The sequence below is a fragment of the Zeus faber genome (assembly GCF_960531495.2).
Source record: "Zeus faber genome assembly, chromosome: 8".
Taxonomy (NCBI): domain Eukaryota; kingdom Metazoa; phylum Chordata; class Actinopteri; order Zeiformes; family Zeidae; genus Zeus; species Zeus faber.
In genome coordinates, this window is record NC_137195.1 from 15,317,817 (window position 1) to 15,345,657 (window position 27,841).

Here is a 27,841-nt window from a genome sequence, read left to right on the forward strand (position 1 = left end):
TCCCTCATTGGGACCCCGGGGCCTCGCCGTCAGATAGCAGCCTTCCCTGCCTGTCTGCCGGAGGTGCTAATGCATTTCTTATGTCTGTGGTCACAGTGGACACACAGGACTCCCCTTCGCCGTCACGTCTGCGAACAGGAATGTTTAGGGCTTTATTAAGCAAAGGGAGCGTAAGACTGTGGAGGGGAGGGGGGTGAGGAAAGCAGAGGGAGGATAAAACGGAGTAGGAGGAGGTGAAGCTGGGGAGCATGAATTGCAGAGGGCGTAAGAACAAGAGTAAAATGTGGCGGCGGCCCCCTCCCCCCCCCCAGTCAGGAAGGCAAAGTGCTGGAGAGTAGAACGAAGTAACATAACATAAATACAAAGGCAAATTGGAGAGATGGCAGGCAAAATGGATTTGGAAGAAGCTGCTCTGGAGACACTGAGTGTGCACGGGGAGACAGCTGGTGAAATGGTGGCGGCGCCGCAGAAAAGCGTGGAGAGCAGAGCAGAAGAGAGTCAGAAGCAAAGCAGGAGAGACAGGTGTAGACAGCTAAACCATATTCCCCCTTGACAAGAATCAGTGTTATAAGTGTAATTCTGTCAGTTTCCCGCGCACTTAACAGGAGGGGCTGGCTTCCCTCGGATTTCAAACGCCCCTGACAAACGAGAGCAGATTGCGACGCACGCAGCTCGAGCCAGGGATTTGAACCGCCACCTCCGATGTTGGAGGTGTCTGGTAACACCGCGACGACGGGACGTGAAGGCCGCTGTGCTCGACCCCAGGAAAATCTGTACAGACCTGGGATGACGGTCAATCAATCCTTCTATTGTGTTGCAAAGCATAGCATAGCACAGCGTTGCAAAGAAAAACATTAACATAATCTATTTGGTGGACACATCCAAGTGTCATCTGAGACCCATTTTCTGTGCTGTGATGTTCTTGCTGGAGCTGTGCACGAGCGCATGGGGTTGTGGGAACGTCATGTGGATACGTGCCAGGAACATTCCGGCGACACGTTTTGGGACCTGGGACTTCATTTAACCAAAGCTGCGCGCACGCACACACACACACACACACACACACACACACACACACGTACACGTACACGTAAATCCTTTGATAAATCCCACAAGCTCGACATCACCATGCTTGTACACCAGTGCTTCTCACTAACGTATACGAATTATACCGCTTAAAGAAACTCCCTATGTGGAAACAAAAATGTAGCTGTATACCACATCACTTACAGAAGTAAAACTGTAAGTGGAAAAAAAAAAAAAAGTAGTTAAAAAAAAAAAAGTGAAAATAACGCAATTTTTCATAGTCTTGAAATGGCAAACTGCGGCAGAAGCACAAAAACAATATTCTGTTTGGAAATCTGTCAAGCGGTACAGCCGTTTGGCAAGGACACTGAACAAAGCCAAATTTGTATCACATGCAAATTAATTTCATTCTATTCTTAATTCTATTAACTAAATTAATGAGTGGCGCTCGAGTGGAAATCATTTAATTTTATGCTTTTATTGAAACATTCGTGCGGCCTATCATTGCGATCCCACTGGGAAACCTGACAGTGGTTTTAGATTCAAATCCGCTTTGGAATTCATGGCCCTGGCGCTGTGATCTAGGAAAGCCTACGCTAATCAGCGGGACCTTCCAACCGATTCTACATTGTTTTCCCCGTGGTAATGCCTCGGCCAGCCCCAGATGGGCAGAACTGGACCCAATTCTGTTTAAATACCTGTCTGCCGTTGTCAGGGGGGAAGCTGAGAACCACTGCGGAGAGGGGGAGGTAAGCTCTGAGTAGGAAGAATAAAGGGCTGACTAGTCATATGGGACGTCTTCACAACCCTGATTTAGACGCCACTCTATCTCCCTGGAGTCTGCGTGCACACGCGCACACACACACACACACACACACACACACACACACACACACACCCACCACTGATAAACACGATTGGATGGATGGTAGAGCCCTAGTTTTTGCTTGTACCCTCCTTACCGTGCACTCTCTGACTTTAAAGACTCAGATGGAATTGCGTTGAAAGGCCTTTGGCTGAAGCCAAATAGACTTTAAATGGTTTCTATTCATGTGTGTATCTGTGAGTTTGTGTCTGGATTATGACAGCCATGTCTCATCCAGTAGGTATGCTGGGTATAGATGCGCGCGCACACGCACACGCACACACACACACACACACACACACACACACACACACACACACACACACACACACACACACACACACACACAGCAACTGCGTTTTACAGACACGAGCGAGACAGGAATTAGGCTGCAGCACCTAGGGGAGAGGGGAGCCAATCTGTCCCCTGCTCTACATTCATGGCTTCGAGGAGGAGTTGTCATTCCGCTGTGTTGCTTTGTCACTCACACTGCTCCGTTGCCCCCCCCCCCCGCTCCCTTTTTTCCTAACTCTCCCATCCTTCACATCCCTCCATCCATCATCGTCCTTTCCTGCATGGCCTCCACCTGCTCTGCCCTGCAGACACCGTGCCTCGCCCCACGAGGAGTGTGTATGGCTCGGATTCTCTCCCTCTCTCTTCCTCTCTCTCTTTCTCTCTCTCTCTCGTTCCTCTCGCTGTGATGTCGGCCATTGATCTTTGATTTGTGTTGTGGGGTCAGAGCCAGTGCACGGACCCTGCCTTCTGAAGGGCACTGAAGGGGACGGAGAGGCCTGGACACTGTTGTTGTGACGAGGCTGTGGGAATGGGGACAGGAGCAGCTCTGAGGAAGAGGGAAGTAAATGTCAGTGCAGCGTGCGCGCACATACACACTCCAGACAGAGACACGCGCGATCGTGAGATGCACCGAGGCACTCGGGCTCAGCGCATAATAACTCGACTGTACAGACGCCTCAGCTGTTCGGTGAAGAGCGAACGAACATCACTGAATGTAGTTCAGACCAGCACCGCTAACGTTATCCAATCCTCACGCTCGTTTCTCTTCTTTTTTTCCTCAACCTTTCCCCTTCCTCGCTGCGTTCTGATGCCTTTTTTCCCCTCCATCGGTTCACGTCTCTCTGTATCTATCTCTCACGGTTCTCTTTCCTTTCTCACCTGGTGTTCTTCCTTTTTTCCTTCCCCCTCCGTACCCTTCCCTTCTTCACAGAGCCCTCCGCGAACCCATCCAACGGCGGCGTTGTGGCGGGGGCTGTGATCGGCTCCCTGCTGGTGCTCCTCTTGATCGCGGCGCTCATCGCCGTCCTCGTCACCCGAAACCGTAGACAACAGCAGGGTTACCGCGCCAACGGCGGCAGCGACATCAAGTCGCGCATATTCGGCGGCGGCAAGAAGGCGAGCAAGAACGGCACAGGCGGCGGCGCGGCGAGCGGGGGCGTCGGGGGCGGCAACAACAACGGGCCCATCTATGTGTACAACGAGAGCGCCTCTCACCAGGGTCTCGGCGAGAAGAACAACCACCACCAGCCGCTCACCATGGGGGCGCGGCCCGAGGGCGCGGCCACCACGCCCACCGCCCAGGACATCCTGCTGAGCGGCGAGCTGGACGAGACAGAGAGGATGAAGTTTGACGAGCTGGAGGAGGAGGAGGAGCGGTACGACAGCTTTGCCGGCGGCGCCCCCATCCTCCAGCTGCGCCCGCCTCAGGAACAGGACGATATGATCGGCGGATACCTGGATGACGACATGGAGTCCCAGAGGGATGGCTCCGTCATCTCACGGACTGCTGTTTATGTGTAGGGGAGAAGAGGGGGAGCGGAGGAGAAGGTCGAGTGAAAGATGGCGGCTTCTCGCTGGGGATATCGTTGTCACAGGGCCACTGCCTCGGTTTCACAGAAGAGTCAAAGAAAACCGCTTTTATTTTTAAAAATAGATTTGAAATATATTGTAGTGCAGCCCCGGAATGGACTGTGTGTGAGCTGGAGTCGGCGCGAGGAGTGTTCCATAAAGAGAGCTTGAAGGGGGAGCATTGACAACCATAATTTCCGGTCCTTGACTACAGTAAATGGAACTTGGATCACTTGTCGTACAACCGAGCTAAGAAAAAAAAAAATAATATCCTTTTAAACAAATCCGCCGCCCTTTGTGTTTGCTCATGCTTTCGCTGGGACTCACGGTGAGAAACTGCGTAGTCTGGGAGTGAGATAATGGCATTGTGGTACAAGCCGAGCTATAGGGCCTCTCACTAGCACATTCATTGTTATCTTCACGAAAATGCAGTAGCAAAAAAAACGAAGGGGGACTTGAGTGTTTCCCAGCTGCCAGAAATTCCAAATCTCCTCGCAAGACACTTTTTATTTTATTTTTATTTTTTGTTGTTTTGTTGTAAAATTTTGACAGCTAGTGGTTGCCAGGTGGAGAGGGGGTACAGCCACCAACTTGTTATAAAAGAAAGGGAATGTTCTCTATCCGGCTCTCTCCTTATCACCCTCCCCTCTTCTCTCTTTCAAAAGGTTCCGTCTACATTCTAATTGTCTCTCATTATCGATTTAAAAACCACCGCAGCTCCTCTGCGACCTTCTGGAAATCCGCGCGTTTAGCCGGGCGCATGCGAGAGACGTTGCCGGGAGAGTCTGACGCCGACCAAAGTAAAGTTTGGAGAGTTTGAGCTGTTAACGAGGTGTTGTGCGTGCATGCTGAAGCGCAGCGCCCGGAGGAAGTGGAGGTGGTAAAACTAGAGACGAGCGAGGGGGACTGAGCCGGAGCTCATCTGACAGTGCGGAGAGGCAAAGAGATGGAGGTGTAGAATGCAAACTCGTCTTCTCTTTTCCTCCCCCGTCCCCCCTCTCCTCCAAGCGCTCCTGACAGGAGGGGTTTGATTGGTACGTAATGAGCCGTGAAGTCGCCCGCTTTAGTCGGGGGGGGCGACAGATTGCCGCCGCTTATCGTTTATGACGTGGAGTTTCCGCTCCCCCAGTCCACTTCCTGCTCTGCCCCTCCCTCGCTCGCCTCGCTCCCCCCGCTGTTTATGGCGGTGTCGTGATTTATCCGGGCTCGTGCAGAGGTCACGGCCACAGCGAGCGGAGGAGTATTTCACCGCTCCCGATGTGTCAAATGCCCCACTTACTCGATTTCGCCCTGGCCTTCCCCCACCGTGCCAGGCCTGACTAATCCACCCAGAGTGACCAGGCCCGCTCCGTCGCACATCCATATCCATCTGGGCCGCTTTGCTCCATTACTACTGCCTCCTCCCTTTACCTTAATAAATAGTCCCCGTGTGACTGATGCCCATCTCCACCGTATGGTCGCACTAGGTTAAATAGACTTTCAATAGGATAATGTCATATTTCCATCCATTAGTAGACAGTGTTAAGCTCAATAAATTGATTGGGAGAGGTCCGAGGTTGCGTCCACTGAGGCTGAGGGGGTCGTTATATCCAACAGGCAGTGAGCGTCGGCTCCCTTTTTATGATGAAGCTTCAGGGCTGATTGTCTCCTGACTGTGTATTTATCACCGTAACGAGCCACCAGAGGCCCACTCCAGCTAATATGGCTCCACGGCCACTGTACTGTGCCGCCGCCTCTCCTGAGGGTTCGAATCTGCGCGCAAGAGAGCTTTCGGCTCTCGCTTTCCGGCACTGCCTGTCGGAGCGATGCCACCGCCGTCCTGCGGGGGAGCGCTCCCCGCTCCTCCAAGAAACGTCAAGTGTGGGGAGATGTTGGTGTCCTGTTTTGGTGACTGATGACCTTGAGAGAGGGAGGAGAGCAGGAGCAGGAGAGCACAGCGACGCACCATTAGTGTTCACTGTCCGTGTTCACTTTCGGCCATTACGTGAGTGTATGAGTCTTAATTGATTTATAGTGTAATGGCCTCAGCCCATACAATAACTCCTGTCAACCCCCGATGGATTTGCTGAACAGGGATGATTTATGGCAACACACTGAAAAATGTGTAATTTATTTTTGCACTCGTGCGAATCACAGGAACAAGGCATGAAAAAAAACAAACAAGTCTTGTTTTGGAGAATTAGGTTTAGATTTTTGCTGCGTAAAGAAAAGTATGGCCAGGGAGAAACGTGTATGTACATTGTGGTGTGCGGTATCTGTATTCTATATATGTGCGCATCTTTATTTTTCTTGTGAAAATGTGGATATTTATCAAAAATGTAAATATCAGATTAATGGAGCCAGTGCTGTGAAACTCGTGTGAAGGACTTAATGTTTGTTTGAGAACTCAGAATGTAATTTTTAATCGACAAAAAAAAAAAAAAAAATATATGGATGTTTTTTAAAAGGTGGGACACGAAACTGAAGGAATTTGGCTCATTTTAAACACTCAATAATCAATTTGATGTTAAATGTATATTTTTTTATTTAATTCAAATCGCTGATGCCTAGCCGCAAAGTTCTAGCTAGTCTCGCACGTACTCTCACTTTTTCGCACAATTGTTCCCCCCCCGCCCCTCCGCCCAGAGAGACGGGCACGTACTGTTGGAGAATTCTCACTGCGTGGTCGGTGAGGTTCCTGCCTGCCACAGGAAAACAAACTGAGAGTATTAAAGATATGTATTCTGCAAAATGAAGAGAAAGATACAGATGAACTTCAAACCCGTGATGCTGTTCAGTCTGCCCTTGCTTCTACCGAAGAGGCCTATATACCGATGAGAGGTTGTGTGCCATTGGTCAGGTGGCATTTACAAGATTATGCCCCCCCAATCATATCCCCGGGTGTTTCTCTCGTACAATGTTTAAACAGTCAAACTGCGGTCACGGATACAATCTTAACGTCCTATAAAACAAACGACAATGCTCTGTCAAGCCCCCTGGGGGTTATCCTGATCTCTACACAAGGTTGAGTGAAGATGAAATGTGGTCTGGTCTTTACAATACAATATGGCATTACCTTAAAGAACAGTGTCTCTTCATTGCGCTCTTAGAGACTCATTAAAACCCAGAGGACAATGCGTTTTAAAAAGCTAGGTAAGATACAAAAAGTCTATGGTCTCATATAAAACACATGAAACCCCATTCAACTGAATTTATCATCTGCATTTTCTCTCACAGAACGCAATACCCTTATCGGGTCGAGTGAGAAACGCAGCGTTTGCGTTACTGTATGTGTTGGATCTGAGTCAGATCCGTGTGTGTTTGCGTGATGGTGAAGGGCTTCAGGACATGTTGGGTGGGATCTGTGTCCCCACATCCGTCCCCGTGTCACCGCCGAGCATTGTCTCGGGAGAGATATCATCGGACACGCACGCAGGCGAAGCGAATTCAGAGCCGCGCGGTTCTGCCCGGCTACAGCAGAGCGCCCTCCTCACACCTGACAGCTCCGCCGCCTCCTGACACAAACGCCCACACAAACAAACAAGCTCCCGTTCCCCCTTCTTTTTTTTTTTTCTTTTTTTTCTCCCCTACTCCTGGCGTTCTTCTCGCCCGGTGGCTCTGTCAGGACACGTACCACGTCCTGTTAGAGCAGAGAGCGTCCCCCCCGGTCGGACAGCCCCGTCCCCCCGCTTCACTACGTCCTCTCCCGACCTAGAGCTCAGACCTGATGGAGAATCGGAAACCATGCAGAACACGAAAAACTAAACCAACGGGAGCGATGCACTGGCAGACAGGCAGAGGCAAACAGAGCAGCACACACACACACACACACACACACACACACACACACACACACACTTTTTTTTTTTTTTTTTTTTTTTTTGAGCTTTTAGAGAGTCGCCACTTCCAACTCGTCTCCTAAACACTATTTTCCACTTCTCTCTGTCCAGTCCGTCGTCCTCCCCAGGTGCCCAGTAAAGCTTGTCAGACAAAATGCTTTTAGGGAACAGCCCCAACAATCTTTGGCCTCGGGTTGATCTAGCACAAGGGTTGATCGTTAAAATGAGCATTTCCTCCCCCCCCCTTTTAAACAGGGCACATACGATGCTATTCCTCCAATTTCATATTTCCAATGAATAATCAAAGCCTTAACATCTCCCATCTTGCACAGAAGAAGTAGAAGAAGAAAAACAAAAAAACATCCCGTGTACATAGTATAAATATATAAATATGTAGCGGAGAAAGAATAATTACTAATTTATGGTGTCACCTTTGTGTATTTTTCAGTGACAACACGCATGACAGCTCTCTCTCACAGTTTTCACTGTTTTACGGACTTCTTTTATTTTGCAGTGCTTAATAATTTATGTTTTTTGGAGTGCTTTTATTCTTGACTGCTGCGCTGTGATTGCTGCCAAAAAAAACAACAAAAAAACTGGCAAATGTGCTTCTTCTGACCAAGCGAAGTGTAATATGGGAAAAATAAATCCAATCCCAGGAAATGTGCTTTTAATTCACTGCTCTGTGTAAAACTTGTTGATTTTTGTATTTTAATTTTTCTTTAATTTTAGTCTTGGAACGGAAACCTGGTTCCAATTGTCGTCACAACTTGTCACGCCTTTCCATTTTGTTTGCGATTAAAGAATTCTTGATTTTTGAAATGACGTTCCTGCGTTGGCGCATTTGTTGCATTTTGTTTTCTTCATTTTTCATCGTGTCTTGTGGCCAGGGAATTCACCAAGTGGAGGAATTAAACAGGGGTGCTATTCATTGATTGCTGCTCGTTAGATTTCTATATGAATTGATCAGACGATGAGGTGGCCACTTTGTCTTGTCACTCATCTTTCACAGCCACGACATGCGTGCGTGTGCGTGTGTGTGCGTGTGTGTGCCAGCCAATGTTTGCTGTCAGCTGAGTGCGAGCACGGCCGCGAACAGGAAGCTGAACCAAAACTGGGAATGGGAGAAGCCTTTTTGTCTTGTGCAGTCGTCCGATACGCAGACCCCGCCCTCCCCCTCAGTCTCTCTCTCTGTACGTTATGATTGGCTAAGGTGAACATGCTGCCATGGCAACAGGTGTGTATATACAGTAGGAGAACGCTGTAGTTGCTTAAAAGACAGTTTCACAGGCAGCATATCAGGATGCACTGATATAGACAGAAATAAACATTTCTAAAGATACTGTTGTGATTTCTGTGTGAATACACAACAATCGATATCATTCGGTTAATATTGCAATATCTCATGCAGTCTGGTCTCCAACACCCCTCCAGAAACACACACACACACACATAAATGAAGTATAAACACAATTTGACTCACCACACACAGAGATGGTGCAAGCAGAGGAATGTGGTGTTGCTTTAGTGCTTTGCTGGAGGCGGGCAGTTTGTGTTTTCAGTTGGGAATGTGCAGTGCAAGCTGAAAGCCAGTGAATAGCATGCCTCTCAAAGGATGGATTGTTTGAACTCAGTTTAAAAATTGACCAAAACCGGTTTGGTTTAGGCAGAGAGCTAGGGGAAGAATGTAGGTGTGCGTGAGCGAGTCTGTCAATATGTGCTCGCATTCGTGTTCACATGAACCTGCCGGCTGCACGTGCACCGTGACCACCTCCTGCTGTTTACCCACCATATGATCCCCTTTCTGTCCGCCTAGCTAATCCAATACAGTTGTACAGTTCACGTACCAGTGGATGTGACAGTTGGCTTATGATGGTTGTGGCCGTGCGCCCTCCATGTTTGCCTGGTGCTTTCATGCCAGCGACGCATCCGCGTCCTTCTGGCCACTTGTCACAGTACATTTTTGTTGCAATATTTTTTCTTGTGTTGATCCATAACTGTCTGCTGAGAGTCCAACCCACCATCTGGCCCCTCTAATTGCTTTGGATTTGAATCCAAAGCAATTGCGCGCGCACACACACACACACACACACACACACACACTCCGCTCTCTGAATACATAAAACTCCCACAGAAAACGAAACATGTGCAACCCATAACCTCCCCACTAGGAATAAAGGCACATGCAAAGAGCATGTAGTGCATTTGTCCATATTAATCACGACAGACCCCCTATACATAACCCTGACCCTCTTAACACTGAACTTGTGTGTGTGCTCCAAAGCTTGCAGCACAACCTGTATCTTCAGCCAGCTGACAGCAGCTCAGCCGTGCACGAGCGCTGTGCTTATCATTAAGTTCCAGTGATCAGAGGCGGTGGGTGCCCCTGGGCGGTCTGGCTGGCTGGTGGAGACCCTATTTATACCAGGCTGATGGCTGGTGTGTGTATATGTGGACGAATTGGGGGGCGGCGGGTCTCTCTATGTGTAATTGAGGGATGGTGGCCTGCTGTTGCACGGTCCATGCATGATGAGTATGGATCGTGGTCAAGCAGTATGTTAATGTGTTAAGTCACCAGCATGAGCACGGAGCTGTGAAACGATTCTGTGTCATTCCGTGTGGGATTGTTTATTCAAGCGCTGGCTACAGTAGGGGCGTCGTCAATGATTTCTTAAGGTCTGCGCGCCACCTATCAGCCTGTGCACGGATTAGCAGTGCACACACACCCACTTAGAGCTCCCCACTGATAAATGCTAACACCATGCTCCCAATTTAACCTCTCCCCCTCCAGACTCCAGACCTGACTAATAAATCCCAGAATGTGTGATGGATGGGTGAGTGATGGATGTAGTGACCCAAAGGCTAGGCGAGGATTAAAGCCCAGTGTTGCCTCTGACCTCAATTATGAAAGTAGGAATTCTGCATCTTTTCAGGGGGTTGAACGGCTGTTTTTGACGTATCCCATCAAAGCTATTTCTCTGCGTGTGTGTGACTTTGTGACATGCACGTTTTTAATATTTGTATGTGCTCAAAGTCATTTATGCAGAAAACAGGGAAGCCCTGGGCACTCGGGACTTGGAGGAGTCCTCCTGGTGACATTTCAGTCCGGTGTGAACAAACAATCCACGGCGTTGCGTGCAGGCTCTGGTGGGGGAAGAGACGATTGCTCTTCCCCACAGTATCTGCCTCGCTTGACAGGCGCATTGTCCTTGAGAACCACGGCCCAAGCTCTAATTTCCACTCAGCTACAGCAATAGCTGCTTCCTTCTCAGAGTTGCTGTATTTTTTGAGTGGGCATTTTGAAGAAAGTGTGAAATGTAGGTAAAGAGTGTAGAAAGTGGGCCAGGGAGGGAGCAGTGAGATAGATATAATTTATTCACACAGAGCATCCATTATGTCTATAGATCTAGGTATATGTATATAGATGTATATGATATATAAGGATATAGATATATGTATTTATTTGTTACATTCAAATATATGTTAGGAAAGAAATAGATTATAGAACAGGGGTAGAGTTAATATGCCGTCTTTGTTTCCTGACAGGTAATTTTCAAAAGCAGCCGGAGTGGAATGGCTGGCTGGTTCTGCAAAAACAAATGGTTCCTCAAGGAAGGACAGCCTAGACAAATGAATGGGCTTGCTTTGTTGAGCAAAGAGACGTTTTTAAGCTGTGTTTCGTGAGATAGAGCCGAGATGGAGAGGAAGAGACTTTTTGTTCAGTGCGGGTCGTTAAACAGAAAACACCGTTTTCGGGCGGCTCAGCTTGTTTATTACATCCTCTCAAACACAGGCTGCTTCAGGGGAAATTGACCCTCCTGTGTGGCTCCTTGTGGTGGCGGGGTATTTATTCAATTTGGTTCGCTGCAGTCCATTTTGGGTGGAATGGGGGGGACTTGGCCCACTGCCACACAGCGGAGGGAGGGCGGACATGGACTCCAGCAGCGTAGGTGGGAGGGGGAAATAGTTTTGGCTAAACGGCACAAGGAGAATGACTGCGCAGGGCGTTCCAGGGTGGGGAGAGAATGAACCTGGAGAGAGGGGGGATATAAATCCACATGAGCAAAGCTTTCACACCACTGAGGACGTCTGGTTGTTGGTTAATGGGAACAGCCACTCATGGGCCATGGGGCTGCAAGATGGACAGACAGGGCCTGGCGGGGGGGGGGGGGGGGGGGGTGGTGTTGGCGAGAGATTTGGGGTATTTACCTTGGCAGGAGTGGAGCAGTTGGAGGTGGAGAGTAAATAATGGACAGTCGGTCCAAAGGGAAAGGAAAACACAGGCATGGAGGGAGATGGTACAGAAATGAGAAATAATGGGGAGAGAGACAACTGATTAAAGACGCGATAAATGGCTGAAGCAGGACGGGGAGAGCAGGGAGTCTGTGCAGCTGTGTTGATTTAGCCTCCAACAGGGGTAGAGGGGTGTGTGTGTGTGTGTGTGTGTGTGCGCACACATTGTCAGTACTGGCCTCAGCACATCTGCAAAAACACGATCAGGAGATGAAAGGCGCAGTGGGCGTGCATGTTCATATTTGTGTGTATGTTGGAGCTCAAAAGTCGTCACGCTGTGACTTACCTGGAACAAATCCTCTCTTGAAATAAAGGCAATTGGAACATTACGGGAAGGTGTCATGGCCACCAGAGAGTGCGGCTTCATCACAAGTGTTTGTCTTGTGTGTGTATGTGTGTGTACACATGGGTGCGTGTGTTTTATTAGTGTGGATGTGTGCATACATTGTGTGTGCATGGCTGCGTGGGTGTGAGTAAAGGAGATTTATATCTGGAAAAGAATAGTTTGTTACCGCTCCTAAGAATAGATTCTGTGACGGAAATGATTTTGATGGTGTGTGTGTGTGTGTGTGTGTGTGTGAGTGAGTAGATGTGTGTGTGTGTGTGAGTAGATGTGTGTGTGTGAGGAGATGTGTGTGTCTGTGTGTGAGGAGATGTGTGTGTCTGTGTGTGAGGAGATGTGTCTGTGTGTGAGGAGATGTGTGTGTCTGTGTGTGTGTGAGTAGATGTGTGTGTCTGTGTATGTGTGTGAGTAGATGTGTGTGTCTGTGTATGTGTGTGAGTAGATGTGTGTATGTGTGTGTGTGTGTCTGTGTATGTGTGTGAGTAGATGTGTGTGTCTGTTTTGTGTATTTTGCCTGGAGCACTCGGCAGATCAGATGCACTTGCTGTTTAATTCACCGTCTCAACAGGCAGCTCTTATGAAGTACATACACGCAGCTACACACACACATACACACACAGACAAATATACAGAATGAAAAGAGATGCACACACTGATAAAACAGAAATAGTCTGCAAGGATATGATCTGGTTGACTCTGTAGATATTCTTTTGGGAACTGTCAGGTGTGTGTGTGTGTGTGTGTGTGTGTGTGTGTGTGTGTGTGTGTGTGTGTGTGTGTGTGTGTGTGTGTGTGTGTGTGTGTGTGTGTGTGTGTGTGTGTGTGTGTGTGTGTGTGTGTGTGTGTGTAAAATCTCAGGTTAATTGAACTTGGAGTAAAGAAATAAACCAACTGTGTTGCAGAAGTTTACTCGGTACAGTGAGAATGTCCATCAAAGTGTGTAATACAGTATATATGCTGTTATACTGTATGTGTATGTGCCTCTGTGAGCGGGAGTGAAAGTTTAATTTCTCTAATATCCGAACCTGACTGTATATCTGTGCGGGGTGAAATGCATTGAAATCAAGCAAAAGAAAGGAACCACTTCCTAAAATATAGAATAAACATTTTATTTCATTGGAGTTGGTCAGTTCTATTGAAGCGATGGGTAGCTGCGTTTCATTCGGCTGGATGTGTGACGCGTCTCTACGCGCATCCTTCCATCAGCATTTCACCGTGCCGCACTTCCCCTCACAGTGATGTGTGACCGGCCACCTATTGATCCGTCGTCTTATCTCGACCGCTCGTCCGATAAATCACACCGCCCGTCGCATTTTCCCCGTATGCCTCGGCTGTTTTCTCATCATCTGGTGCAAGCTTCGAATTGCACGAGGATTTTGCATGTGCCACTGAGTCCGTGAAGTTCGTCCGTGCGTGCGCGCTCCTGCGGACCCATGAAGTGTCTTTTGCGCACTCTGACCGGCGGACTGCACATTCTCCCCTGCTCGCCGCTGACCTCCGCGCTCCTTCACCGCGACGCCTCTCACATTTAACGCGGGGCCCAGATATTACATTCCAAATAGAAAATGCATCATCGATTCAATTTATTAACCGCTACCCCCTGTTGACGGGAATCTCCTGAGCCCCGTTGGATGCCTGTGTTTAGCCGTCTCCTCCTCTTTGTTCTCTGAGAAGCAGCGTGTCTCTCCTGCTCTTTCTCCCTAGTTTGGTCTCTCTCTCCTTCCCTCGCCATGTCTCTCGCTCTCTCTCTGTGGGCTGCTCGTCACACGTAGAGCGACGTAGCAGTCATTAACCTTTGTGTAACACCCGCTCAGTGTCTCCCACGTCTCGACCCGCTTCCCTCTCGCCCCCTCGGTGTTTTTTGCCGCCGCGGCCACTCGGTCTGGCCCCCGCCGCCCCGCCCGCCCTCGTTTCGCGGTTTGCCTCTGCTCCAGCGTCAACTGTGAGTAGAGGAGGAGAGGAAGAGCCAGTTGAGCGAAACAGCGGCATCGCTATGTGAGGCACGCCCGCCGTGCGATCTCTGTCCGTCTCTGTCAGTGAAAGGAGTCGGTCTGCAAGGAATACAATAGTATTGAATGGACAAAAAAAAGCCTTATCTCCGAGGAGGAAATTATAATTTCTTATTTTTTTCCCATTCTGATTTTCTTTTTTTTTTCTTTCTTTTTTTTTATGAAGCAATAACACGGCGTGAAGTGGCTGTAAAGCCTGATTAGATTATGACATAGAAAAACAAACTTTTGTGCCCGTAAAGTAATATCCTGTATCCTGAGAGGCGGCCGGCCTTCCTAAAGCCAGCACTCCAAGACAAACATTTATATAATGATTTATTGATCGTGTCTGCTGGCCGAAACCTCCTCATCCGAGGCAACAACAAAAAAAAAAAACGCACAAGCTGTAACTTAGAGAACAGGCGTTTCATCCGGCAACTTCATTTTCCCCCTGCAATCTGAATTGCCCCAAAACCATAATTAATCCTGCATGTTTTCGCAAAAAAACACCTGGGCGCCGAAATTGTACCGTCCAGGATGGCATTGTTTGGGGTTTTGCCGTCTCCCTCTCTTTTGGGGAGTTGCCCCGCCCGCACGCAACTGGACGCCCTTTGTGCCGTGGACTGTAATTTATCGGCGAATTACACAGACTGTCCAGGTATCCTTCTGTAGTCGTTTATCCTCCACAGTCTCTGGTCGGGAGCATGTTGAGGTGTGAATGTGTGTATGGTGAGTGTTTGCTTTTCTTGACCGGCCATTTATCCTGCTTTAAGGCCTCCTTTTTTCTTTCTTTTTTTTTTCTCTCATCCGCGGTGCTTCAGGGTGCTTTGCAGCCCACTTGCTATTCATTAGTGTCTGTGGAGGTTGAGATGGTTTTTTAGTGTGTGTATACAGTATATATCATTTTCTGGGTTTACTCATAATAGTTTAATGCGATTAGGATGGGGGAGGGTTCGGTCACATTTAGGTGATTCATGTATATACTCTTACTTTGATATCCTCATGTAGCTGGATGACCTCACAATTCCTTCTGTACTGTGTGTATTGTGCAGTGTGTGTGTGTGTATATATATATATATATATATATATATATATATATGTGTACATGTATTTTATATTCCATGTTTGTTTGTAATACAGCGTGTGTGTGTTTGGATGTGTTTGTGCGCTCCGTGTGTGCTTGTGTTTTCCTTCTTGGTGAGAAGGCAGTGTATTACTTGTCTTGGTGCAATGAGCCAGGCCTTGTATTAGGCAGGTTGAGCTGCAGGGGGAATTTTGTAACACTTGACCTGTTTTACACACACACAGAGAGAGAGAGAGAGAGAGAGAGAGAGAGAGAGAGAGAGAGAAGAGAGAGAGAGAGAGAGAGAGAGAGAGAGAGAGAGAGAGAGAGAGAGAGAGAGAGAGAGAGAGAGAGAGAGAGAGAGAGAGAGAGAGAGAGAGAGAGAGAGAGAGAGAGAGAGAGAGAGAGAGAGAGAGAGAATGGAGGGGTAGCAAGTGGGGTGTCGATGAAAAGTGATGGAGGGGGAGCAAGTGAGCGGGAGAAGAAGAAGAGAACAGCTGGGCGAGCCAGAGGGGGCAGAGATGAGATTGACACTGCCTTCATCCCGCCTTTTTTTTTTTTTTTTTTTTTTTTTTTTCCTTCCCCCCGCTGTCTCTCTCTGTCTGTCACATTATCTGTTTTTCTACCCTTGCTCTCCAGATTTCATTTTCGTTCATTCCGTCTCTCCATCTTTGTCCTCCACTTGGCGTCCTCTCGGGCGGGGCGGGCTCTGTCGCCGCGCTCCTCATTACTCAGCCCTTCAACCTTAAAGGTCACAAGCACAAGCCCCGCACTTTGAAATGCATGACTAGCCGACATCTGTATAGAAACATGGCTGTGTGTGTATTTGTGAGAAATATTCGTGATGACTTGTTTTTTTCCAAGTGTAGGGCTGTAGTCTGTGGAAGATAAATGTAACGTGAAGCAAACATTGGTACGTCAAGACTCCAGCAGGACTGCACCACAGTTTGTTTTTCTTATCTCTCCGCTCCACTCCCCATCGCTTTCTGTTTCTCAAAGCCCCAATCTTATTTTGTGTATTCAAAGCTGCACTTTTAATAAATATACCGATGCCGAAATTCGCAAAAAAGTGATTATCGGTACTAGGAAAGCCCCGGAGCTGCATACCATGCGCACACACACGCACACACACACACACACACACATACACGCACGCACACAAAAAGGCCTCCAACACGACACCAAAGGAAAGCAGGCCGTGATGCTGCGGCGACCTGCCACTGAACAGGACACTCGGAGGATCACAGGTGCTGAAGAAACAGCTGCCAGCGAGCGTTTCAAACAAAGCCGACCAGGCACCTGACCGAGCAACGCCGCCACTTATTTAGAGCTCCCACGGACGGGAACGAGATTCGCTTCCTGGCAACGTTGCGTTAACAACATAGGAGGAAAAGTGTTGCGTTGTGGAATGCATGTTGCTCTTTAACGTCTTTGTTTCAGAAATCTGCCATTGTTAATATTCCATAAAAGTGTCGATCGCTTGTTTAAAGATACAGTAATAATAACCCATAGCTTTGCAGAGTCTGTTTATCTCCGGATGAATGATCCGTCATCATATCAATAAATCTTCACTACCGCATTGCACTCTGTGTGTGTGTGTGTGTGTGTGTGTGTGTGTGTGTGTGTGTGTGTGTGTGTGTTAAAATTTGACTGACTTCCACCGTAGTTTCATGAATAATGATGGGTAAACGTTATAGCCTCATTTGGAGTTACAGTAGTGATATATAGAGTGCTAGTTGTAGCTGTTGGTATATAATCTAAGGAAAGGAATCTATGTGGATGTTGTGAATCGCGAAAATTCCATTGGTTTGGGGATCAGCCTCCAAACCTCCCGTTCTTGTCAAATCCCTGCTGACAACATGGCATACAGCCAGTCCCTTCAGGTTTCGCTGTGGCGGCTCAGGCGGCGTTGCTGCCGGCGGCTCGCGCGTCCTACCGGTAAGTTCCGCCGCGCCGTGGGCCACAACAAAGCCCGGTGTTTGGTGACATTTAGCATTTTACAGCAAAAATTATTCATCAATGTTGACATTCAGCCTTATGCATAATATTCATGATGCATCCAGCTCTTCTGTAGGCGGTGTGGGGAGGCGATGAGTATGTCACGGCTGAGGCACAGAGATGGCCACGGATGCACATGCACACAAGCACACACCCACTTACACTGTATATTAAAGGCGCACACACACACACACACACACAAACAACCTCTCCCAACAAAAGAGGAGGAAGTGCACAAGGACATGCATTTGTGCACAGCCAAAATAGTTTTGTTTTTTTTCCCCCCCCTATGACCATCATGTTTACACATGACTAGAAGATGTACAACACACACACACACACACACACACACACACACACACACACACTCCCAGGGACGGAGCGATGCATCATCAATAGATAATCAACCTTTGAATGCATCTGAGATTCATCAAGTACATTTCACTTCCCATTCCCTGTCCTAAATTTTATATTCTGGATGTGTTGTAACCCCCCCCCCCCACCCCTCCCCAATATCTCCCCCGTACCCCCATCCAGCTCCCCCGTGTTGCGTAACTTTATTCATTCTTTGCAGATTAATTTCAAAGCGGCATATTATATGTTCTACAATTTATGTCGGCGGCCAGGAAGCCGGTCCTCGCAGCGTTCTTATCTGCTCCGCCTCCCGTGTCCTCCGCCTCCTCCCCCCCCCCCCCCCCCCCCCCCCCCAATTCACGTCTCATGCTGTGAAACAATGGTAGTTTCTAGTAAAGTGTGACGGGTTTATTGTCAGGTTCTGAAAGGGGCATGAGACTGAAGGCCGTGAGTGAGAGGGTGTGGCATAATGGGCCACTGCGCTGATTAACATTCCAGCGCGATGCGTTGTGGACGTGTCGGAATGTCTCCCCTGTTCTTGCCGCTGATAAGCAAACAGGTTGGAGACCTTGAGACGGAGACTAATGGACCAAATGGTCCTGTCCACCGCGAGAGAGTGCGTCATTGTGTTGTGCATTTTTCTCTGCTTATGCGCTTCTTTCAGGGTGTGTGTGTGTGTGTGTGTGTGTGTGTGTGTGTCTGTGCGCGTGTGTGCGTGCGCTTGAACAAAGCAATCAGCAGAGGCCACAGGAAGAAGCAGATTCTCCCTTAGTGAGTAATATGCGAGCTGACTAACCAGTCGGTCAGAACCGGTTGGTCAGTTTCAAACCAGTCTGTCGAGGGGGGCAGTGCACAAATGTGTGTTAATGTAAATCTGTGCTTGTTTTTGTGTTTGAATAGTATGTGTGTGTTTTATTTTTATTTATTTTTTTGCAGTGGATTTGTCTCTCCGTGTGGTTGGGGAGTTGGTGTGTGCAAGCTCACTTATCTGTGTAAATCTGTGTGTTTATTTGTGTGTTTTTATTCCCTTTGTGTGCTTTTCCGTAAAGCGGTCCAAAGAGACTCAGAATTCCCGTTTAGTAAAAACAGCTCCTGGGAGATGATAAATTGCGTGTAGGATATTTCCAATCGGCGAAGACTTTTAATTCCAAGCGACATTAAAGCAGAACCGAACACGTTTTTTTTTTTTTGTTTGTTTGTTTTTTGTGGCGTTTTTTTCCGACAATGGGACTCACGGCGTCGCCGTCCCGCTGCGTGGAGGCCGGAGACGCGCGACGCTGTCAGTGAGCTCGTTGCTCGTTGCGTCGCACATTCAGATCGAACGCCACTTGATTCGACAGATATCCCGACTTTGATCCTAATGGCTCGGAATGAAAATCATTCCTCAGATCAGAGCGAGCATCCGCCTCATCCCCGCTGTTCCGCCGGGGCCGTGCGCGCATCCCGACACAGGCAGGTGAGCTCTGGAGGCTGAGCGGAGCAGACAGCTTTCTGAGCCGAGCTGAGTCGGGGATTACCGAGAAATTTACTGCCCATCTAGGTGTGTGTAATGGTTGCTATTTTGGAGTCTGCCTTCAGAGAGATTTGCTTGGTTTCCCTCAGAAAAGCATCAAAACTGCCTTGCATCATCCCTGCACCAACTGGCTTTTACCTACTCTTCCACAAATGTGCTTTCGGGATTCACAAACACACACACACACTTACACACACTTTCACACACATTATTTTGCTGTGTGTGTGTGCGTGTGTACAGTATATGTGAATTTATGTGTCGGTGCTGACATACATTTTATTTTGTGTACGCGTATGTTTTTTTTGTTTTTTTTTGTCCACATACACTTAGCGTGTGTATGTGTGTGTTCCCTCTCTTCTTCTGCGGCTAACTTGCTCTGACATATGTGGCTTTTCCTGGAGAACCCAGTCCGTTGCCAAACTGCCAAGAGAAATCAATGCAGAAGACTCCAGAAGGCTCCATTCTCCCATATTTTTTTTTCTCTTTTGCTCTCACTCGCTCGCTCTCTCTCTGGCTCTCTGTCTCTCTCTCACTCGCTCTGTCTCTGGCTCTCTGTCTCACTCTCTCTCTCTGTTGCTCCGTCTCTCACGCCCTGTCTCGCTCTCGCTCTCTGTCTCCGTCTCCCTCTCGCTCTCTGTTGCTGTCTCTCACGCTCTCTCTCTCTCTCTCTCTCGCTCTCTGTCTCTCGTTCTCTCGTTCTCTCTCTGTCTCCTGCTGCTCCTTCTCTCCCTCTCTCGGTCTTTCTCTGTCTCGCTCGGAGCCCTTATTAAAAATGGAGTGTGTGTGTTGCATATTTAAAGTGGCCATGGATGAATTTAAACGGCTGATGGTATTTAGTGTCTCCTCAGGGAGCTGCTATGAGCCCTTAAGCTGACTCCTCTGACTGGAGCCTGACTGACTGGTGAGCACACACTAAACCTTTTAATAATGACTTGTGTACACACAGTCAGCCTGGAATATATATATATTATGGCAATCCACACACACACACACACACACACACACACACACACAAAACTGCCTCTCTCAATAGCATGCACTGCTTAACTGTGACGATAATGTTGCTCAGATCTGCATGGAATGGATGTAGTGTAGCGTGTGTGTTCTTGTATCTGAGCGTTCAACTCTATGTGGACACATCGTCAATAACTCGTTTATTTGCCCGCTTTGATGTGGCAGTGTCTAAATCTTTATAAGATAAACGTGTGTGTGTGTGTGTGTGTGTGTGTGTGTGTGTGTGTGTGTGTGTGGGGGTTGCGGGGGGGCGGTGCGTGCTCTATTGACTCGAATCACGGGGAACTGTCACGTTGAGCCCCATCAGAATGTGCAGCAAGTGTTTGTGCCATGTTGTCTTTCAAGCTGGCTTGGACTTGTCTCCGATCGGCTTATACAGTAAGTGTCCTTCACTGAAACACTATCGATTACCTCCCACACACACCCTCACTTTGCATGTGTACCGTTGCTATGGAACTAAACACACATACGCGCGCGCATACATATGCACTGGTGGGAGCATTGGAGCCTGGCACAAATTAGAAAAACGAAAGAGATTGAGGAGGTTGATAAAATCAAAGTATTCAAATGAATAGTGCAAATGGTGCAACCTGCGCCTACAGACATTTTTCGGGGCGGAACAATGAGTTCAGCCGCGCCGTCTGCCTCGCATTCAATACGAGGCGGAGGATGAAAAATGTAGATTTATTCATTATTGATGCTGGCAGGGTTTTTAACTGAGGTTATTTGGCGTAATGCTGTTTGATGTATGTACAGCCGCTTGACATCTCTCTGCTGTGACAAGCGGAGGTGAGGATGTGCAAATGTGATATTTGCATTCGCATTCACAGGCGAGGCGGTACACGGGTCTGTTTTGTGTTTGCACTTTTCTCTTTAGGCGCCGGGCGACATTCAAACGTTCATCTTTGCTCTCCCGCTTGCTCGCGTTTGAGCTGTGGCGGCGCGGCGGCGGCGGCGATCTCGGCGTCGTTCCGACGGACAAGGGAAGTGAGAGATAGACAGTTGTTCCCGGGATCTGCCTCCTCCGGCGAACGTGTGCACTGTAGGGCTGCGAGTTCTGTACGCTGACTGTAGCGGGCGTGCGTTCGCTCGTACGTGCGTCGCGGCTTTTTCCGCCGGGATCTATGTCTCGCCCTCTTTAACCCGGGCATAAATCACAGGCCCAGCCACTAACAAAAAAACCCTAGGACCTTCATTGCGCCGATAATTAAACCATTATTCAGCACGATAGATAGATCCAGCTCCTTAGCGACTCCGCCCGGCCCTCCTCCCCCTTGTAATCCATTGTTTACGCGTCCGACTGCTCCCAACGGTGATGCAGAACTGAATGGCGGCGGGGGAAACATCTTCTTTAATGAGCGTTTGATTCCGAGTTGGGGAGGGTGCCTCGACGGCTCGCGTTGTTGCCGGCTCCTCTCGAGGGGGCGGGCGGTGAAAAGCGAGCAGGGGGATGAAAGCGGCGAGCGCGTGGGGCCATTACGGCTCCGGGTGTCGTTAATCAGCGGCTGATGAGGACCAGGCGGCGGACGCAGCCACTCGCTGGGTCCCCCCGCCCCCACCAACAGCACCCGCCTGATCAGCCCAGTTTCACGGCCTGCGAAAACAGGACCCCCGCCCCCACCCCAAGACTAATCTTCTGAATTTGAAAATCGATCTGAAGGAGCCGACCGCGGGTTGACTTTTCTCCTGTCAGCCGTACTTTTCCTCCCTCAGAACCGCTCGCTTCCTTTTCACACTCTCCTTACCTTGGCTTCCCTCCGTCTCAGCCTCTGGAATGGTTCCTTCGCCTCCCTCCAGCCTACATCTCCCATTCTCTCAATTCTTTTGCCCCCCTATACATAGGTGCATTTTTTTCTTTTACTTTTTTTTTTTTTTTTTTTCTTCTTTCTCCCGTGATCTCCTCCTCTTCCCGTCTTCTCCATCCCTGGCTGTGCAGGGAAAGAGTGACGCGAACGGGGCCGGTTGAGCGGTATGAACACATCGACTCTCCAGGAGAAGAAGTCCCAGTTCTAGTCTCTTTGCCGCTCTTTCTTCCTCTCGAAAATAGCTGCGGTTTGTGTAGCAGCTCGCTGAAGACACTGCGGTACCCTGTGGCTCCTACACTAGTGTGTGTGTGTGTGTGTGTGTGTGCGTGTGCGTGTGTGTGCGTGGCTGAGCGCTGGTTAATGAGGTGAGTGTGTACCTCCTAGCTAGCGGTTGGGGTTAGGGGAGCACGTAAACACACCAGCTGCTCCCTCCCGCCTGCGAGGCCCCAGGGACAGTGGTGGGAAAAGTACTATAAAGCTGCACTTGAGTAAAAGTAGAGATATCTTACTAAAAAAAAACGACTCTAAAGTAAAAGTAAGAGAACCTACTAAAAGTCACTCATTAGAATACTAGAGTAAAAGCCTTCGAGTAGCTGATATTAAAGGTACTTACTGTAAGTATCAAAAGTCATTATATGATATTGAATATACTTAAGTATCAAAAGTAATTATATAATATTAAATATACTAAAGTAAAAGCTGTGTAGAAAAAAAAAAAATGAGCCAGACTTTCTTTTTTTACCATGAGCTTAGTTTCGTTTTTTTTTGCTCTGGTTTCATTCTGGTTGCCAATATTTCCGTATTTCTCGGTCAACATGAGAGGCGCTTCATTCAGTGAGAAGCATCTTTCCCTCCGACATAAGACATTGTGGTCAACGTGGCCACGGGCGTTGGTCTCCATCAGTCGTAGCCGGCGCAGGTGGGGAAGCATCACCGCTGGAGGCCGTCGCTGTGGACGTGGCTCTCCAACACGCTGCTCTAGCTGTGTCTCTCTGGGGACACGCCTGTGCTACTTCAGCAGCAACGCCGCAAAAACGAAGCGGGCAGGGTTGCCAGGTCTCCATGACAAACAGAGCCACCCCCCAAACCAAACAAAGGAAACAACTCGCATCGACACTTGAAAAGTAGCCCAATTCCACTGGAAAACTGCAGACCTGCCATCTCTGAACAGGTGCTGTCGAGTGTTTGTTTACACTCGACTCGCGTCAACACTTACCAAGGAGCACATCTCCGCTGGAAAACTGCAGAACTGGCAACTCTGAGCAGGGGCTGGAGCGTGTTTGTTGACACTCAGCTCGCTGCTGATATGACCCTTGATTCATCCACATGAACCTGGTGATAACAGGCTTCACTAACATCATTGGCTCCCAGTTCTCCTCCCATTTGATTTTGTAGTGAGTAACGGAGGTGTTCAGGGGAAATGTATCGGAGTAAAAGTAAAAGTCGACAGAAATATGATAACACAGGTGAGGTACAGATGCTCCCAAGAAAATACTTGAGTACAGCAACAATGTATTTTTGCTAACCCTAACCCACAACCACTGCCCGGGGGGGGGGGGCACAGGGAGCCGCGTGCAAGCGATGAGACCGTGGGAATAAACGGCGGCTCAAGACAGGCGGAGCCCGACGTCACCGCGCCGGTGGGGGTTTGTATCGGTCTGAAACGTTTAAATTCCACTCCCAAGACGTCTGGGTAATGAGGTACGGTTCCACAGTAATGCAGCCGTATAAATCACACGCGGGCTCTGACCTGTTGATCGCGAGCGCTTATTACTCTATCGAAGCATATGCCTCGCCTGTTGAGTGTGTATTCAGCTGGCTGCCTGTCAGTGTGTGTTTGTGCGCGCCGACAAATGGGCAGGGGAGAGCGCTTGTAGAACAACAATCATTTACGCTCTGAGTGGACAGCAACATTTGGCTAATGCGGCGCTGCCCTCTCCGCTGGCGGGGGCCGTCCACCTCGGTGCCAGTTCCAGAGTGCACTGTAAATATTGATAGGGGGGACACGGAGCCACGTGCTGACCTTGTCGGAAGGGGGGAGGGGGGGGGGGAGTGGGAATGAGGCGAGAAAGACAAAGATGGAGGGAGGCCCTTCCTTCCTTTCCCCCTCGCTCCCGATGCAACTGGCTGTGCTTTAATGCGTAATGTCAGGGAGCACACTGTCTCCCTGTAGAGGGGGAGGAGGGTGGTCACGCACACACACACGCACGCACACACACACACACTCTCTCACAGACGTCCTGGGTTTCCAACTTGCCAGCCCCACAGCTTTACAAAATGTCACAACAGGCACATGCACAGTGAGCGTGGAGACACGGGCGCAGTGTCAGTGACACAAGTTTAATCCCCAGACAGTTAAAATGCATTGGGTTGAGCTCTGGAATCACAGTAGATTAGAACTGACCAGCGGTGCTGATTTGTCCGCGACAGAAAGCCCTAGCAACAGGCACGCACGCACGCACGCACGCACGCACGCACGCACGCACGCACGCACGCACGCACGCACGCACAGACCTAGATCAAACGCTCATATTTGATCCCAGTCTCCAGTCGGTCTTCCTTCATATTCTGTCAGTGTTTGCTTTGGTCTCCGGTACCAGATAAGTGCCCTTTACACGTGGTCTCCGCTGGTTCTGGTATTTAAATAAACTCAATCAAAATTGTGGAGAAAGGGGGTTTTCAATGCTATCTTAACTGTGAAAGTGTGTGAGCATCATTGTGGCGGCGCTGGTCATCCAGGGCCACTGAATTTATATCACGAGTATCACGGTACTTGAGACCGCAGCACTTATGCTGATTGCGAATATGTGTGTGTGTGTGTGTGTGCGTAAGTGTGCGCATGTGGGTGCGCGTGTGTGCGCGCGCGCACGCTGCATAGTCCTGAGAGGGAGCTCTTGCTCCTGCTTTGATGAGTTTGTTTTACCTTTCTTTCACCTCTGCTGTCCCCATCTCCACCTCCTTATCACTCTCCCTCTCCCTGGCCCTCAGTTATTATGTGCCTGCCTTGTTATTGAAAAACCCTGTGAGAGGTGTGTGTGTCTGTGTGTGTGCGTGTGCGTGTGTGCGTGCGCGCGCATGCACCTACCTTCGCGTATTACAGCCTGACCAAACGTGTGAATGCAAACGTGTGTGTGATCTGCAGTTACCTTGTTAAATTCTAAATGTGACTCTTTTTTTTTTTTTTTTTTTTTCCTCTCTGAGTTAGCGATGGGATTACGTGCTGCTGCTGCTGCCCTTCATCTTAATCTCGATCACGGAACATCAATCCACCCCGCCCTAATCTCATCTCTGCGCCCTCCGGTGCATGCCCGGGCAGCAGGTAGCTCCTGGTGTCCGGGCTTCTGTTCGCCGTTCCAGCGTTCAGTTCAAATTCCACAGCCCCCGCCCTCCCCCCCCGCCCGACGCTCAAAGTTTACTTTCTTGGCCGATTCCGTAGACGGCGATCCCTCCCTGTCGGTGATCCCTCGCTGGGAGAGATGTGAATTAACTTTGGCGGTTTAAAAAACAAAAAAACAACTTGCAGAGATAAAAGGGGAATAATAAAGCAGAAAATCTTTTCAGCCCTTATACTCCATCAAAGCCGTTAACGGTGCTAATATGATCAAAAGCTTTGGATTTATATCATTATTTCGCCGTTTTCTGCATCAGTGAACAACTTCAAGACCGCGGATAAATGAGTGGAAGTGCAGGGCGGAGGAAGAGAGGGTGATGTGTCGAGGCGAGGCGGTGATGTCAGTAACGACCGGCGCGATGCAGCGGGATTTCGCGTTTCCCCTCTAAGTTTCCGAATTTAAAAATGTGGCATTAGGAACTTGTTTGTTTGAGCTGCGGTGGATGCTTTGTTTGGCCCGGCGACCGGTGACCTGCTAAGCTCCGTGTTGCCTGGCTCCTATTCCACCGGAGGTTGTTCGTTTTTGAGAATCTATTTATTATTAGGTGTGTGTGTGTGTGCGTGTGCGTGCGCGTGCGCATGCAGGGCTTTATACCATTGTCGTATTAGTGAGCCAGACAATCTCAAATTACAGCACCGGTAGGCTGCAGGATGACAGGGAAAGGGGGATGACGTGGGGAGTGGGGGTTGAAAGGACGGAAGAAAGAAGATGAGTGCAGAGCTGGATGCGGCGTGGCAGCGGAGCGCAGTGCGTACGAGCGATGCGCGGCTAGGCCGGCATGTTAACCTTAATCCCCTCAGGGGGAAAAAGGCGTAAACACACAGGAAGAGTGCAAGAGAGAACAAGGGATTGAGGGAGGGAGAGGGGGGGTTAGATCTTTGTCTTCCTGCTCTCTCCTTCATCCCCTCAGCCCGTCGCAGGCAGCCGTCAGGAAATTCCCGGGTGTTTGTCAGGAGCCGGCCTCTTAATCTCAGCCTTCATCTCACTGTGCTCTTCCTGTTGCCCGCCCTCCCTCGCTCGCTCGCTCTCTACCCCCCACTTTAACCTCACCCTCCCTCCCTCCTTCCCTCCCCACCGATCGACCCTCTTTCACCACCTCTCCTCTTCTGCGAGTGCTCACTCCTCGCCTCCTCGTCGCCCGCCGCTCCATCGGGCTCCGACCGCCTCATTCTGTCCTCTCCTCATTTCCCATTTTGCCTCTCTCTCTCTCTCTCTCTCGCCCCGAGTCCCCCCCCGACCGGGCTCTCGGCGCTCTCCGAATCTCTCCCCCGAACGCGGCCGTGCTCCGAGGCCGACGTCAATGTCCCGAGAGGAGAAGGTCCGGCGTCTCGGACCTCTCCGTCCCTGCGGCCGAAATAAGAGACGGCGGACGCCGCGGCGAACGGGGGAAAGTGTCGGCCACGCTCCGAAAGCGCTCCAGCCGCCGGCGGAACCGGCCGGAGTCATCACGCTCCTTCAATCACCGACGGGATTTCTTTTTTCAACGTGTAAAGTTTCTTAAGCGGATGTACAGCTCTGTGATTGCACTCCCTCTTCCCCCCGCTGTTATCGAGACCAATCTCCTCTATTTTTCTTTTTTTCCCCCTCGCTGACCAGCCCAGGCCCAGATGCACCACTTCACCCTCCTCCTCCTCTTCCTCCTCCTTTTCCGCCATGCCTCGCGGGGCAGGGGGGGCGGGCGGCGGCGGTGGTGGTCCATGGTTGACTGGCTGGCCAGACCGAGTTGAGCAATGGAGGGGCTTACACATGGGAGAGGGTGGATGCGGATCTGATTGGATGGAGGCTGCATTGATCCGCTAAGAGGAGTGGAGCTGACCTTTAACTGAGTTTGAACCACGGACCACTTCCTGCTTGTTCGCTCTTTCGGAAAACACAGTTTGGTTCCCTTCAACGGGCCGCCTCTGGGTTTTTCCTACTTTTTTACATTTTTTTTTATAGGGTGCATATTTATATATATATATTCATATATCTCAGCGGCTGTATAATGTGAGCAGTCCTTCATACCTGCAGGAGAAAACCTACCAGGCAAAGATGAATGTGTTTGTATAAATATGTCAGAGTGAGTGACAAGGATGTGGACACACGAGACTCCTTCCAGCTGCTTCCGAATGCAGCATTTTGTGGATGTGAAACGTGTGCGTGTGTGTGTGTGTGTGCACGCCTGTGCCTGTGCGGCAGAGAAGCAGCCATAATATGCTGTCTTAGTGGGCTGTCTTAATATGCTCTGTATCTGTGTAGGTGAAGGTAGCTGGTGAGGAGAGCTGCAGCAATTTGGACAGCCATGCCTGGCGTACACACACACACACACACACACACACACACACACACATACACACACACACACTCTCTGAGTCTAGGTCTCCGTCTGGGAGATTTCATTAGTGCAAGACATGGCTGGTGTCCAGGGCTGGCACAGAGGGCGCACTCCTCAGTTGAGTCATTCACACAGACACACTGCTCCGCGGCCCCTAAATTGGCTTCCCATTTCCAAGGTTCCTTGTCTTCT

General features: G+C 49.4%; 1 protein-coding gene across 2 annotated transcripts in view; it reads left to right on the forward strand.

The window, feature by feature from the left end:
- Nucleotides 1-27,841, forward strand: part of LOC307234173 (nectin-2) — a gene marked incomplete at its 3' end in the record, with an annotated part of 83,648 nt that overhangs the window by 50,604 nt on the left and 5,203 nt on the right. The window contains exon 7 of one of the 2 annotated variants that reach the window (XM_080005776.1): nt 3,117-3,706. The exons of the other annotated variant lie outside the window; for it this stretch is intronic. Within the exon in view, the coding sequence (XP_079861902.1) occupies nt 3,117-3,706 (590 nt within the window). Of the gene's footprint in view, nt 1-3,116; nt 3,707-27,841 lie in introns of those variants that run through there. 2 annotated transcript variants of the gene reach the window in all.